Source organism: Pelmatolapia mariae, linkage group LG3_W (genome assembly GCF_036321145.2).
Source record: "Pelmatolapia mariae isolate MD_Pm_ZW linkage group LG3_W, Pm_UMD_F_2, whole genome shotgun sequence".
Classification (NCBI taxonomy): domain Eukaryota; kingdom Metazoa; phylum Chordata; class Actinopteri; order Cichliformes; family Cichlidae; genus Pelmatolapia; species Pelmatolapia mariae.
Window position 1 is genome coordinate 51,421,012 of NC_086229.1, and position 14,562 is coordinate 51,435,573.

At 38.1% G+C, this 14,562-nt stretch overlaps 1 protein-coding gene across 1 annotated transcript; it reads right to left on the reverse strand.

Annotated features, from left to right (window-relative positions):
* Positions 1-587: 587 nt before the first annotated feature.
* On the reverse strand, positions 588-13,323 carry LOC134624625 (uncharacterized). Its single transcript, XM_063469634.1, has 10 exons — positions 13,137-13,323; positions 12,001-12,063; positions 10,349-10,440; positions 8,712-8,838; positions 7,988-8,014; positions 6,958-7,037; positions 6,737-6,827; positions 6,532-6,639; positions 4,064-4,231; positions 588-2,024 (listed from the first exon to the last, which is right to left on the reverse strand). The coding sequence occupies exons 1-10, from the start codon at positions 13,165-13,167 to the stop codon at positions 1,888-1,890; spliced, it is 924 nt and encodes a 307-aa protein (XP_063325704.1). The 5' UTR covers positions 13,168-13,323; the 3' UTR covers positions 588-1,887.
* Positions 13,324-14,562: the final 1,239 nt, after the last annotated feature.

Consider the following 14,562-nt stretch of genomic DNA (forward strand, 5'->3'; position numbering starts at 1 on the left):
AGAGTCGTGACTTCATTCCAGGAACACCCTAGACAGGTTACCAATCTGTTGCAGGGATAACACACAGAGACAGACAACCATGCACTACTATGGGCCACTGACTCCCCACCTTTGGACTGCGGGAGGAAGCCGGAGTACCCAGGAGGAACCCACGCAAACTCCACACAGAAAGACCCCAGCCTGATGGTGGAACTGAACTCAAGATCTTCTTGCTGTGAAGCAACAGTGCAAACCAGCAGCCATCCTGCTGCTACCACACATGCTGCGACTCACAGACAGCCAAGTCAAAATTATTTTATAGTTTTGATGGACAAAAGAATACACAGATGACTTCCTGAAAAGGTTTGAGTAAGGCAGCAAATAAAATTAAACCAAAAATCAGTGAAGTGAAAGAAAGATGAATACCAAACTGCTTAGAGACATTTTAACCATCAGGATAATAAAGACAATGAAGAAGGGATAAGAGTGAAATTCTGGAAAAATTTGTTTTATTTGAAACAATTTGATTTTTAACATTAAACAAAATAACACTTCTCTATGTTTTTTTAACATTAGCCAGAAAATGTTTTATTTATATATCAGTTTGAACTAGCACATTGAGCAAAATGGCAGTAGTAAAATTTATTTTTAGCTAGCTTCTAAAAAGAAGCCAGTTTATAAAAAAATGACAAAATAAATGTAGGTTAAAAAAACTTAAAGCATTTAAACTTCTAGTAGAATGGAAACATCCATAGTCACAAAATTAAAATATAGAACTTGAATAAATGTAAATGGTTCATAGTATTCTACTAAAAATTATATTGTATACAAAAATATTTACAGTAACTATGACACAGAGTTTATTTTCTATAGTTCAGAGATTTCACAAATGTCACTGTAGGTTTAGAGGAAACTAGCCTACATCGATAATTTGAGAGTAACAGTTGTTGCTGCTGTTTTATGATGCTTTAGTAAATAAAATGGAGTAGAAGAATGCTACTGGGGCAAAGTTTTTAGGAAAAAACTAATTTGATTTAAGTTTGATGTGCTGATAATGTGCAAAACAAACGAAATTAAAAAAAAAATCATAAGGAAACATTAAAGATAGTTTTATATTTATTGCTAATGAGATGTGGTCCCCAAATGATGTATCATTCTTGTGTACATCCATGTGCATCTATGGGATTACAACCTTAAATTATTATTGCAATATTAAAATGTACAAAAAGTTGATCAACTGTTTCCTATATGAGTGCTTTGTACACATGAATTTCCCCCAAAAGAATCTGACTTAAAACCAAACATCTCTTCTGAGAGAAATTAAGCCTACTTATAAAGAATGTTAGATCTGAGAGCCCACTTTGAAGGGACTGGAGTCAATCTATACGCTCATGAAGTGATGACATTTGTAAAAAAGTTCAGGTGTTATTGTAAGTCTAGATACCACGAATAAGCTACCTCGCTTATTTTACTTCCTTTGGTATGAAGTTTGCAGTGTGGTTAGGTAACAATAATAATCAGTCAGTTAAATGCAGGAAAAGTTGTGATTTGGGTAAAAACTGTTAACATTTCTTCAATCCTTTTTTTTCTTAGGTGCAATTTTGGACTGTCTCTTTGAGTTTCCCAAATTGCTCAGTTTCAACCAATTCAATTAAAATCAGCCCTTCATACAGGCTTAGAAAAAAAAAATACTAAAAGAGACCATTAAGTTTGAACAAAAAACATATAAAATCACAATTAGAAATCAGTTAAAGCTAGCTTCATGTTTACAGGTTGATGTTAATTCCTTGGTTGTTCACCTGACAATCCATACTAGCTTTGAGAACAAAAGATGTCGTGCTCATGTCCATGTGCTACGAAAGACAGTCTCTGCCTATATGTTGATCGAAGAGGATAACATTCAAGGTGCTAAGAGGAAGAGGAGGATAAGGAGAATGGAGAAAAGGGGAGGACCGAGGAAGAACCTTCAGAAGAATTGAGGAGCTGATCACACCACGCTGGCTCGTCCAGGTTTATTTCAACAAATGGGTCACTGGAGCAAACTGCTGTGAGAGAGGACAAAGACAAAACTGAATTTATTTGTCCAAATTATTCATTCCTGTCAATTACTAACTCTAACCAGATTTCATGTGACATCATGTGCACATTTCTCAAGAGCTGTCCACCATATTCGATGTGATACTTGCAACTGACATGAACTTTGACACAATACTCACACGTCGTTTCCATACATATTATCGCTTATTTCACAATGCATATAATCTGCTTTGCTGTTCGCTGGTGCAATCAACAAGGACAGATAAAAAAAAAAATCTTTCTTTCATCACTTTCCTGATGATTGGGATTGAAGAAGACAGTGGATTGCAAAATGGAAATTGCCAACATATCTGCAAACACCTAATCATTGTGCAGCAGTAAAACGTTAAAAAGTGCCACAGAAACAGACAATGTTCACTATTAGAGTAAAACTGATGTATCACCTCTGCAGCCAACACCTTTAAAATGCAGACATCTTCATTTAAAGCCAAATGGTCTTTACCTTCAGTTGGTTACTGACCTGTTTCTAGGTCTACCTTTTGAATTTTGCATGAACTAAAAACAAAAAAAGTTCACATTTGGAGGTGGGGATTGTTCAGGAAAGCAAAAGTCACATCACTCCTTACACCAGCAAACACAGTAAGAGTCCCATATACAGCTGTGGTTGGACGTTTCCATACACTCATTATAGAGATTGACAGACCACGTGACTTTCGCGCATTGCATGCCAGGAACTGGTGGCAAAACAATCCAAGTACCGCATCAAATACAAGCATTTGCAGCACCGCAAAACTTTTATTCTCCGGTTCCAATACCTTCTTGGTTTTTCTTTCCTCACCAAAAAAGGATTGTACAAAACGAAGGAGAACAATGCTGGTCCGTACAAAGACAGACTCGACGAAAAGGCAAAGAAAAGATACGAGGGAAAAATCAAAGGAGTGAAAGGGTCAGACCCTTACGAGCACACCGAGTGGACAAAAGACGTTAGCGTGCTGCCCAACTTTCACCACGCTCATATTTATAATTATACGGTTCTTGGAGTGATTGCATACACTCATGAAGTTTAGTAACTTCAGGTCACTGCAACAAGCCCAGGTACAGTTTACCGACGGATGGGTGCAGGACCTTGAAATGCACCGTGTAGAACGACCATCGTACAAACAAAGGTAAGTTTACCTCACAAATCGTTTATTAATAGGACCTTTGAGCTCAACGGTAATTAATTAGTAGTAGAAATAATTAGAAATAATTTCTAGTACGCATTACAGAAATGTAGCAGTGACAATAATATTGTATGCTGTAATCGTACTGGGCAATTAGTGATACAAAAAAACTGGAATGCTTGGAGCAGACTAACATGTGAGCTGGAGTGTTCTGGGACGTTATATTTGGTATATCCAGGCCATCCGTCGGCTCTTTGTTACTTCGGAAACATGGCTTAAACAATTCCTCTTCCACGAGGTAATCCGATAAAAACCGATCTCTTTACCCGTCGGCTTCCCATGGCTGTCATGCGACCGGCTATTGCAGTTAATAATACAACAGCTTCTTGCCATTTTTTGGGTTTCTTTTTATCGCTGTGTGACTGATTTCAATTGAAAGCCTGCGTGCGCTAGTACCTCTTGCCACCAGTTCCCAGAATCCTTTGCGGTTTTATCCCTGAATGACGTCACATTTTCAATCTCTATAGGCATGAATGTCATGGTAAATAGCCAGACACGGACAAAGCCTATTAACTTTGTAATTGTAATCATAGTTGACTACAACTGGCAGCTTTTCTTTGCAGCATGAAACAATTTGTTTGACCTCACTTATTGGATTATTACTGGATATATGTGTCAAAGTTGAGTCATGTGTATACAAAGAAATTCATTTCTGATTTGTGAATATTTCATGTTTTGTCTTTAGACATATATAGAACAGAGTTATATGTTTGAGCTTCACAATGAACTTTCTCCCCAAAGTCCTGCTTGATTTCTGAAAATTCAATAGAGAAATGACCGTAGTGCTTTGTTTTTGTATTTTCATTATTAAAGAAAAATCTTACTTGGGTTGTTGTTGTTTTCATTCTGCTGCTCCCCAATAGCATCAAAGAACAGGTTGGTACTGCTCGGTGGGTTGGATATCTTGTCAGCTTCATCGCTGCTCAGTGAGGGAGTGGTGTTTTCAGCAGGTGAAGTCTCCACACCGTTTGCTTCTGGCTGTTCCTCAGGAGCTGAATAGAGAGGGCAAACAGGAGACAAACAGGATTCTTAAGATAATGTGCAACTTTCATTAGTGCTGCAGAGTTAGCGAATGTATTGTGTCATGGTCCCTGTGCCTCACCAGCTGATCCTGTATTAGGCAACATGTGTTTTGTTGGGTTTTTTTTTCTCTCTCTCTCTCTCTCTCTCACACACACCTGCCGGGGCGGCGCTCGTTATGGGATCCTGGCCCACGCACCTGCTGCCGATCTGGATGATCACAAGGCCTACTTAAGACGGCAGCACTGCATTACTCGTCGCTGGATCGTTGAGCTATCAGCGTCAGTCACTCAACCGTTCGTGAGTTAAACTCTGTAAAGATTGTTCTACCTTTTCGCTTTTAACACTAGTTTCTGTGTACAGATCTACCCCGGACCTCTCCCTGCCTGCCTGTTTGGACGAGTGATTGGACTTGTGTTGCCCCCGTGTGGAGAAAGGAGAGAGAGCGTTTGGAGTGTGTCTGTTTCAGCCTTCCCCTTACATTCCCTCCCTCCAGCACGTTGTAAATAGTTTCACCTGGTGTCGTTTGTATAAATAAACTGACTGTTACCCCTGCAAGGATCTCCGGTCTGCGCCTGAGTCCGTTAACTAAAACGTGACATATTGAGACTTGAATGTAATTTTGGGTAATCCCCAAGGTGTTAAAGACATTAATTACTGTAGTTTAAAGCCCCTCCCACAACAAACAGTTACACAACACATGTATAATTTGCAATCTTATTTGTAATTTGCGATCATACTGCATCTGCCTCTGTCCTATCTGAGGAATTTTACCTCAAATTTTACCTTGAAGTACAAATATGTAGTTACTATAACCTAAGTAGAATTTTCAGGTATCTGTACTTAGTAGTAGTTTAAACTTAGTAGTTTTTTTTTAACTTTTACTCTGTACATTTTTAAACAAATATCTGTACTTTCTACTCCTTATATTTACACATTACAGAGGACTTATTTTTTTCACATTATTGCAAACCTTCAAACATTAAACTGATTTGAGCATAAACAGTAGCAAATGAAAGGCAATCCTGTTTGTGCATCACCAGAGGAGTTAGCATACAACAGATGAAAGAGGCAAAACTGTGTGTCATAATCAGGATTTAAAGTGGTCAGGGGTTTGTTTGTTTTTGTTGTTGTTGTTTGTTTTTTTTGGGGAGGGCGGGGGGCGCTGGCACAACACAAAAATGACTCTGCAGGTGTTCATAAGTTGCTGCAGTACTTTAGCATCTAGTTAGTGCACCTGTGTGTGACTGGTGCACAGTGGCTGTGGTTTCATGCTCAGAGTTAGGTTTCATCAAGTGTGGCAGAGATTCATATGATTTTTAACTGATGCTGAGATCCACTGACCGAATTCCACATTCATACCAACATTATATCATCTAGATAAAACAGACAGCATAAACTGTTTAATGACAGTGAAAAGGATGGAAATCAGCCAGGACAACTCGTGAAAAATCTGCTGACATCTGGTTGAATTCAGTTGTGCAAGTCCAGAAAGAGTAGCAGATCAGCTGATCACAGCCTTTACACTAAGAAAATCTACTGGAGCTTTCAACAGAAATTATTTTGAGTCATGATTCTTTTCCAGACACTGAGCCATTACTACCAATTGTAGGCTTCCCCCACCTGCTGTATCCCACCTTAACTCCTACATTCTCCTGTATAGAGTTAAAGTCACCATCTACATGTAGGCAACAGAAAATAGATATTATTTTTTATTTTCCTTCTTTTTCTTCAGATTCAAGCTGAGTATAATTAGAATAAAAAAAATAAGACTAAAGTTTGTATTCCCATCTACTGATATTATTTTATTGTTAATAAAGCACAAGGTTCAGTTTGCTTTGCACAAAACAAAAACATCTGCCAAAGAGCTACTTTTTACTTTTTTACTTACGGTACATTTCAGGGTGTGTACTTTTTTTTACTTTTTCTTGAGTAAAGAAGTTAAAACAGTACTTCAATTTTTACTGGAGTATAGTTAGTTTAACACTAGTATATTGTACTTCTACTCAAGTACAGAATGTTTGTACTCTTGCAACCTCTGACAGTACTAAAATGGCTTTCATAGTCACCAAATCTCAATCCAACAGATCACCTTTGGGAAGTGGCAAAATGGGAGTCTCATCACAGAATTATAGCGAAATTATGATGGACATGAAGGACAATTTTCGCATGATCATCAAAAATAGAATTTATAGTTAATAGCTTTACATTTTATTCACTTGAAAAATTAAAACTCTGTCTTTGAGAACTGAAAAACATTTTCATTTTGTACCGTTCTCTCCAGTGGAGTCCTTTTCCTCTGACTGTAGACTCGTGCCGTTAGCGACCGGTGGAGGTGAAAGGTCATCAGTGGCTTCAATATCTTTAGGTACCGGTCGCTCTGAGATGTGACATGCATACAAACACCAAAGCAAACTCATTAGGATCATCTTAAGTGCAGACATGTATATGTAAAAGGTAATTCCACAGAAACACACCCAGATCATCCAGGTAGACTGGCTCAAAGGTGCCAGTGGGTTGGCTGAGATGGCCAACAGGATTTGGACGCTGGAGGTCAAATGAATACGTCTGCGCAAACAAACAAAGTAAGATACTAATAAGCGAACATGATGTGTGTATATGCCTGTGTCAGCTGTAATATTATAAGCCAAGGCTAAGCCCACAGAAAATAATTTCTACTTCCATTTCTTTTTCTTACCCTGGAGGCTCTCCTCAAGAGGTAGAGGATGATACACAGAATTATAATCACTATGATGATAAGCGCCAGGACCACATAACCTAGAGATAAAGATAAGCAGAGCTGTTTTAAAAGCAGTGGTAATAGCATTGGGACCACCCAACAAAGGGAGTGGACACAATTAATATTGAGCTGTTATTTCTTATGTCGCTAAACTCCTGAGGACATCACTTTAAAAAGTAAAAGTATTTAATGATGCAAAAGTAGAATTGTAGAGAAATTGCAGTTTCCATTTCTTATTATCTAATCAGCATTGCAACAACTGGGGGTCACTAGCATTTTTTATGGTTGATTTTTTTTAGTCCCACCAAATAAGAAAAACTAAAACGTGTCTCGGCCACGCAGCACACTCATTTGAGCCAAATCTAGCCTACTTTTGGCACTGGCCAGTGTTCTGTGTGGCATGTCGTGTCAAAACTTGCTTTTAGTGGAACTGTGGCTGAGTAATGGTAACCAGACACATCCTGAGTAAGTGCTGCCAGTGACAACCCAAGGCAGCTCACAGGAAACCACTGATATGTGCTAAAAATCCATTAACATCTAAACAATTTCACAGTTTTGTTGTTTTAATAAAGATTCTAGATCCTATTTATTACCACTGAAACATCTGGCCACTGTAGTTTTAAGAATTTCACTACAACATTAGTGCCCATTTGGGCAATTGTAAATATATGATGCAATTCAGTCTAATTCAGTGATGTTTTTTAAAAAAACATTTTTTGGGAAACACTCAAGTTTTTGATGATACACACACATAAAATTTAACCACCGATGTAATCAATCATTTAGTAAAAAAAGTAGAAAAAAAAGAAGTAAAAATGTGGAAAATGATAGTAGAATTAAACATAGATAGAATAATTTTATTTTGAACATGTAAATATAACTGAAATAATGAGAGAAAAGAAAAACATAAACATCCCATTTTCATGAAAATCTCTCTGTCTACACAATGCTTAAATAACATAATAGATAACATAATAAAGATTCTTACCTGCAGACGAGCCAGCTGGAGGGGGTGCTAAAAGAAACAAACAGCAGGCTCAGTTCAGATAAAGTTAAACTTACAAGAGGATCAGCATTTGATTTTTCTTTAGTTAATTTGCAACAGTTACAAGTGACTTTCTGTTTAGCAGACACTCTTTAAGCATAGTGATTCAATTTAAGCTAGGAACTCCTTTCCATCTATTCATATTTCCTGTTAGTATCCACGTGATTACTATTGAGAAGCTGCTTTTCAAAAAACTGTAAGGATTGTTTCAGTTTAATATCCCAAAGAATCGATTAAGGTGTTCCACAAGTATCAGTACTGGGCCCCTTTTAATACTTGTTTGTTTACAGTTTTGTTATGATGATACTTTTATATCTACTACTTACTTACATTTATATCTACCCTTCACCAGGTCTGCCTTTGTTTTAGTCCTGTCTATAGGAAATACCCTAAAGCCTGCAAATTAAAATACCCTAAAGTTTGGTTAGATTGTGTGAGTGTGTTGCTTTGTGGTCCTTTTATGTGATACGGTGACCTGCCACTCGCTTGTGTCTGAATATTTAGTTTGACGGTGTGTTAGAATAGGGTGAGAGTGTTTGAGTGGTTGTTTCTGCAGTCTGCTTACAGCTACAGAGTGTGTGAGCCTGCGAGTGTTGTGGTTTGATGCACAGGAAGACAAACTGAGGCACACAACTTGTGCATGCGCCTTCTGAATATGTGACAGTACCTGTAATTCCTGAGCTGGTACTTGGTGTCGTGGAAACACGGGTCGTTTGATCACCACTGATTTTGGTGGTAGTCTCTTTCATTGGTACATTAGTACTTGTTAGAGTAGTAGCCACCATACCTCGAGACTGTGAAGAGTAACAGACATCCTTTAGTTTGAAACATTTCATCTTGTAATCAGCCTGATTTCTGTTTCACTCATTGAATACGAAGGCATCTAACTATGTACAGCTGTCGTTTCTGATTCAAAAGGCTTCCTATGCGGAGTCTTTGTAGTTCAAGTGAGTTGTTTTTTGATGTGGGGAGCCATGTCTATAGACTGTGAATAAAAAAAATAAAGGTGTCTGTAGCCACTGTGGTATCACCCAGTGGTTTGAGAAGTCTTATTTCGAAGGCTTTAGATGAAAACTTTTCTAGTCGCCATCTTGGTTTTTTGAAATTTGACGTCACCATCGAAGGATGAGTCTGGGCGTGAAACTGAGCTCACTGCATGCTGGTACAGGAGCCACAACCTAAATCATACACTCCTTTCTCATCTACTTTACTCAGATTAGACTATAAATTAAAAAAAGGAAATTGTGTTGAGTGCAATATGACTTTAAACAAGTAGCAACCCCCCCCCCCCCCCCCCCGCCAAAAAAAAAAGACTTCTATACAATCTGCATGCTTTTGCAACCAGAGGAGTCAGCTCGTGCAGGCAGATCTAAGACGCCTCCACATTGTCTTCAGGTGTGTTCAGGCTTGGTTTATCTTTAGTCTGTGATCCTGCACTTCAACTGTGATGATATCACATCCAGTTAAGTGAAGTTCAGAATAAATTACTCACATTGTGCTTTTCTACTTACATTGTAGCACTATGTAAGTAACGTGTAAATTAGTAGATAACTTTTTAGATTAAATTCCTACTTACAAAGATATTTTCTGCTCAAAATGACTTTTTTACTACAGGCCATTCACCCATTAATATGATTGCTTTTTTGTATGCCTAAGTACTTTTAAGCTAACATTCGCACGCATGGTTCAGTATCAAGGATACTTCAGCTTTGAGTAGCCAGAGATTGAATCACCAACCCTCAGCCTCCTGCTTTGGCAAATTTAGCATAAGACAGAAAGAATCAAAGAATCAAACAAAACTATGAGATTTAAAATGGTTTGCTCAGTGTTATTCTGATCCTAAACTTATATTTTTCTTCATCAGAAGCTGAAAAGAACTATTTGGGATGTAAAGCTGTTGATGGAGAATCAAGTTAACCATCCAATATCCAATAAACAGAAATTAAATAATTACTCTTTATGTTGTGTGACGATAAGAGTTGTGATTAAAGGCAGTAAACGACAGCCTGTGGTTCTCTAACTCTCTTTACAGGTTCATAGTGACAACAAGACTCCAGGAAGTGACTGCATGCTGTGCACCAGGAAATACCTCCAACATATATCTGTGTGCAGATCGTCCCTTAACCTTGAATTGGTGGCTTTTGCATTTTAAAGACAGCCAGACTGCTGTAGGTGTTACTATTAATTCGCTTTATGAAATAAAAGCTATTTGAAGTTGATGTTCTAAAACCTGAAACTCTTAAGCATTTTTTCCCACTTTGGCAACTACAACTTGCAGTTTAAGTTCAAGATAAATGGACTTACCGTAACGTTTGTCATCACTGCTGTAGTACTCTCAGCATATGTGGTATTTGAATGGTGTGGGGAAGTGATCGTGGTGGCAGAAGCCTTTGTATCTGACATGAAGGAGATAAACACAAAATCACAGTTAATTCCCCCCATTTCCAAAGCAGCACTTTGCAGGACAGCTAGCAATGTTGATGGACTGCTTCAACATTGCTAAATATGTAGTGAAACATATATTTAAAAAGTGGGAAAACACATTTATGTGACAAAGAAAGAGAATAGAACTCTGCAGCCCGTCATTACAATACATAAAGTTATACCAAGCCAAATTTTTCAGGGCAGTTTAAGAAGCCAAAGAGTGCTGACCAGTTTTAGGCTGTTGTGAGAATTAAGAAGATACGATAAGAAGGTCCAAAGTACCAAAATTGCTTTATTTCATGTTGAAGTTTCATTTCCAAATTTTATTTTAGCTTCAGTTTCCTGATTTCTTCATTTTGGTTAATTTTTTTTATCCATTTCAGTGATTTCATTTTATTATCATTTTTTTTTCATTCATATAGTTCCAAATCTCAACAACAGTAACTTTATTATTATGATACAAAAGGTATTTTTACAGAATATTCTTTAAGAACAACCAAATAAATATTACCATACAGATACTAGTTAAAACAACTCTTGTAAAAGCAGCTGACCGTTACTTAGCGACTCAAGAACAAATGCACCGAAAGTCTCATTGGGAAGGTTTTAAATTGACAAAGACTAAAACTGAAAATTCATCCTGTACAAAATCCTTTAGTTCACTATAACTTTGGTCAAAACCATAAAATACTTTGCTTTTAAAATCCCATCTCAGGGGTGTGTCTAGAGCAGGGGTGCCCAATCCCAGTCCTCGAGAGCTACTGTCCTGCAGCTTTTAGATGCATCCCTACTCCAACACAGCTGAATCAAATGGTTTGATTGCCTCTTCAGCATGCCATCAAGTTTGGCAAATGCCTGATAACAAGCCATTCATTTGATTCAGGTGTGTCGGAACAAGGATCCATCTAAAAGCTGCAGGACGGTAGCTCTCGAGGACTGGGATTGGGCACCCCTGGTCTAGAGGATGTGTGCCTAGTGGCCATTGCCCCCAAACCCGACCCCACCGCTCTCCTAAAATATGATTAGATGCTCCACCAACTAACATATATTTATCAAAAGACTTTAATTACTAAATACATTTGCATATTTTCTACATAAAAGAAAAAGCTAAATAAATAAATTATTCAGTATTATTATTATTATAGATCAAGCAACTCACTAGTATATAAAGTCATTAAAATCATCATCAAAGCATTTTCACATTAATCAATCAATGTTTCTGACACATCTATTAATTCTGCATAATGAGTACTTTAACTTCAGGTACTGTGAGCATGTTTATTCTTATAAAAGAGGACATTTATACTGTAGTATTGTTACTTTTTAATGACTTAAATAGTCCAATATTTTAAATACAATACAAATAATCAAACATCTAAATGATCATAAAAGTTTTAAAAAGTCAGATTCTTGCTTTTTGTCACTTTCTGTCCAAGTCCATCTGTATTTGCACTTGTGGTATGCAAGAACATCAGTATTCTAAGCTTGTTTTATGTTAATTCAATAATTTTCGAATTTCCAATGGAACATACCGTTGTTTTGATGTGCATCACTTGTAGTATTTAGTCCCAGGCAAATAGGAGAAACTGCTAGAACTGAAACAAAAAGAGAGAATGAGCAACAGATAAACATGCAGTAAAAAGTGAGCTAGTTAGTCATGGAAAGAGATCAAATGAAATAAAAACATCTGAAATTGCCTCAGGATGCAGACTGTGGGTGTGCAACATGATTCTACACTTTACCCTAACAATGTATATGTCATCCAGATTCTGTGGCTAGCCTGTGTGTGATACACAAACCAACTAAACATGCTCATTTACGGTCACTTGGTTGACAAAGCACGCCTGGTAACTGCTGCTGCAAATACGTGTGAAAAACAGAACAGCTGGTGTGAAAATGAGAGCAGAGAATGGTGAGAGAAGCAGGACAGTAGATATATCATTTTAAATCGTATCAATCAGTCAGTTACAAACTTTCAGTTACTCTGCACTCTGACCTTCGACCTCTCTACGAGAGTTCCCCTGTAAGCCTGCAAACCTTATCTGTATACTACATTATTATATGTATTGCGTGCATATTCTGTTTACAGTAATTAAATCTGCAACCAAAACACCTTTATATTTATAGGTGCATTCATGTTTTTTGTGGTTGACAAATTAAAATTTGCAGAGAGACAAATGATTCAAATTATTACATCTTACATCTGTTTTTAGCCTCATGTTGAATTAATAAATTCTGCTAATCTGGTGATATTTGCATTGCTTTGCACAAAAAGCAGATTCAAAGAAGGGCGTGCATATGGCGAGATTTTTGTGCTCCCAGATTACTTCCTGGATATGTCATGCTTCTCAAGTCCCTGAATGACGCTGAAATGTAATCAAATGCATGCAAGTGCAGATTTAGGAGAAAATCAAGGCTTTCCTTGTGTTGGTCAAAGAAAGTTTTGATGTGGAGTAAAAATTCAAGACTCCTGCAGCATCTGACAGTAAAAACAATCTGAACGTTGACCTTGAAAGCTTCTGAGTTTTTGAGCGCGCACGAGGACCCCAATCGCAAGTTTTTCTGTTCCCTTTAATTTTAATTTTAACTTACCACAAATTCAAACTTCCTCTAGCGAGATAATGGAGTGTGAAATCGAAGGTGAAAGCTGCGTGACAGTTAAACTCACCGAGGACGCAGACACGGCTCCACAGCTTCATGGTGGTGATGAATTTACTTTTCTCTTTCTCTCCTACTCACTGAGATTTTAGCCACTTAAAGTTGACGTATGACCATCAGCGGGACTGGTGAGTTTCCTTTTTTGTTTCTTAATTTCCTTATTTTGTCCTTTTTAAAGCGATCCTCTTCTTCTCATGCTGCTCTCGCTCCTTAGCTATGAGCTTTCTGCTTGCCGCTTTCTCTCTCTCTTCCTCTCTCTCACCCTCTCCTCCCGCCCTCACTGTGTCTCTTGTCACTCACTCAGTGCCTGTTTCATTTGTGCTTAGTGCTCTATGCTTGTTCTGTTAATGCACGCTACACAACGTAAAGCATGCTGAAAACATGATGTGGATCCTTTTTTTTGAAGAATCTTAAAGCTTTGTACCTTCATCTAACAACTTTAGGATGAAGCTGAAATTGGACTGTGTGTTACAACCTATGACCCAGCATCAGTTTTGGGTTGGTCATTGGTCCTTGAGTTGCAGGCTGGGATTATAATCTCTGTAATAGTAATAATCAGGTGAAAACACTTAAAAAAAGAAGAGCATCAGTTTAGATGCATGCTCACATGCTTCTTCACTCTTTTTGTGTGTACTTTTCTCCACCTGCTACAGTCTCCCCCCCACTTATTTCTCAACATCTCAACCCACTGTTCTCGCTCTCATACTCTCTATATGGTCTACATGTCTCTCCACCCTCTCATGTTTCCCTCGCTCTCAGGAACTGAGTCATCGACCACAGGCACAGGATGCTAGCTCAGTTTTGGCCTCTCACCTCAGAAACACATCGGCAGGACCTCTTTAGTGTTAATTTTCACTGGTTTAAAGCCACGACACACCATATAGCATTAAAAAAAATGCCTACACAAACTACAGAAAGGGAAAAGATTGCCTAAAGTGTTTGAAATCCAGTTTCTGGTGCAGTGGATGCTTTAAATTGCAGCTTTTGTCCCATTTTTTTAACCACATTCTTAATGTCTTGACCCAGATTATTAAATGTCTTTTGTAGCTTACAATAGTTTTCAGCTTGTGTGTCTCGTCACATTTTGCACAGTGATTCGCATGTGATGCTTAATGTTAACCACACGAGGGAGGAGTTACACAAAACTACAGCAGAGACACACGTTGCGAAGATGGCACTGATAAAGGGTGACAACAATCTGAGAGGCAGATCAAGATCAGTAATTTCAGATGAAATTTGAGCCGCTGTGTTAAACCATGTTTTTCTCTATGTCTATGTGTCAGGTCGGGTCTTGGACTCCACCTTTCTGGGGACATCTCAGGCCCCCCTCAGGTTTGGGGGCCTATCTCACCCCCACCACACTTCCTGGCAGTGGCTGATGCGCTCGTTTGTCGGTGCGTGGTGGTTCCTGGTGTCCGTGGCTCGTTTGGGCCCCT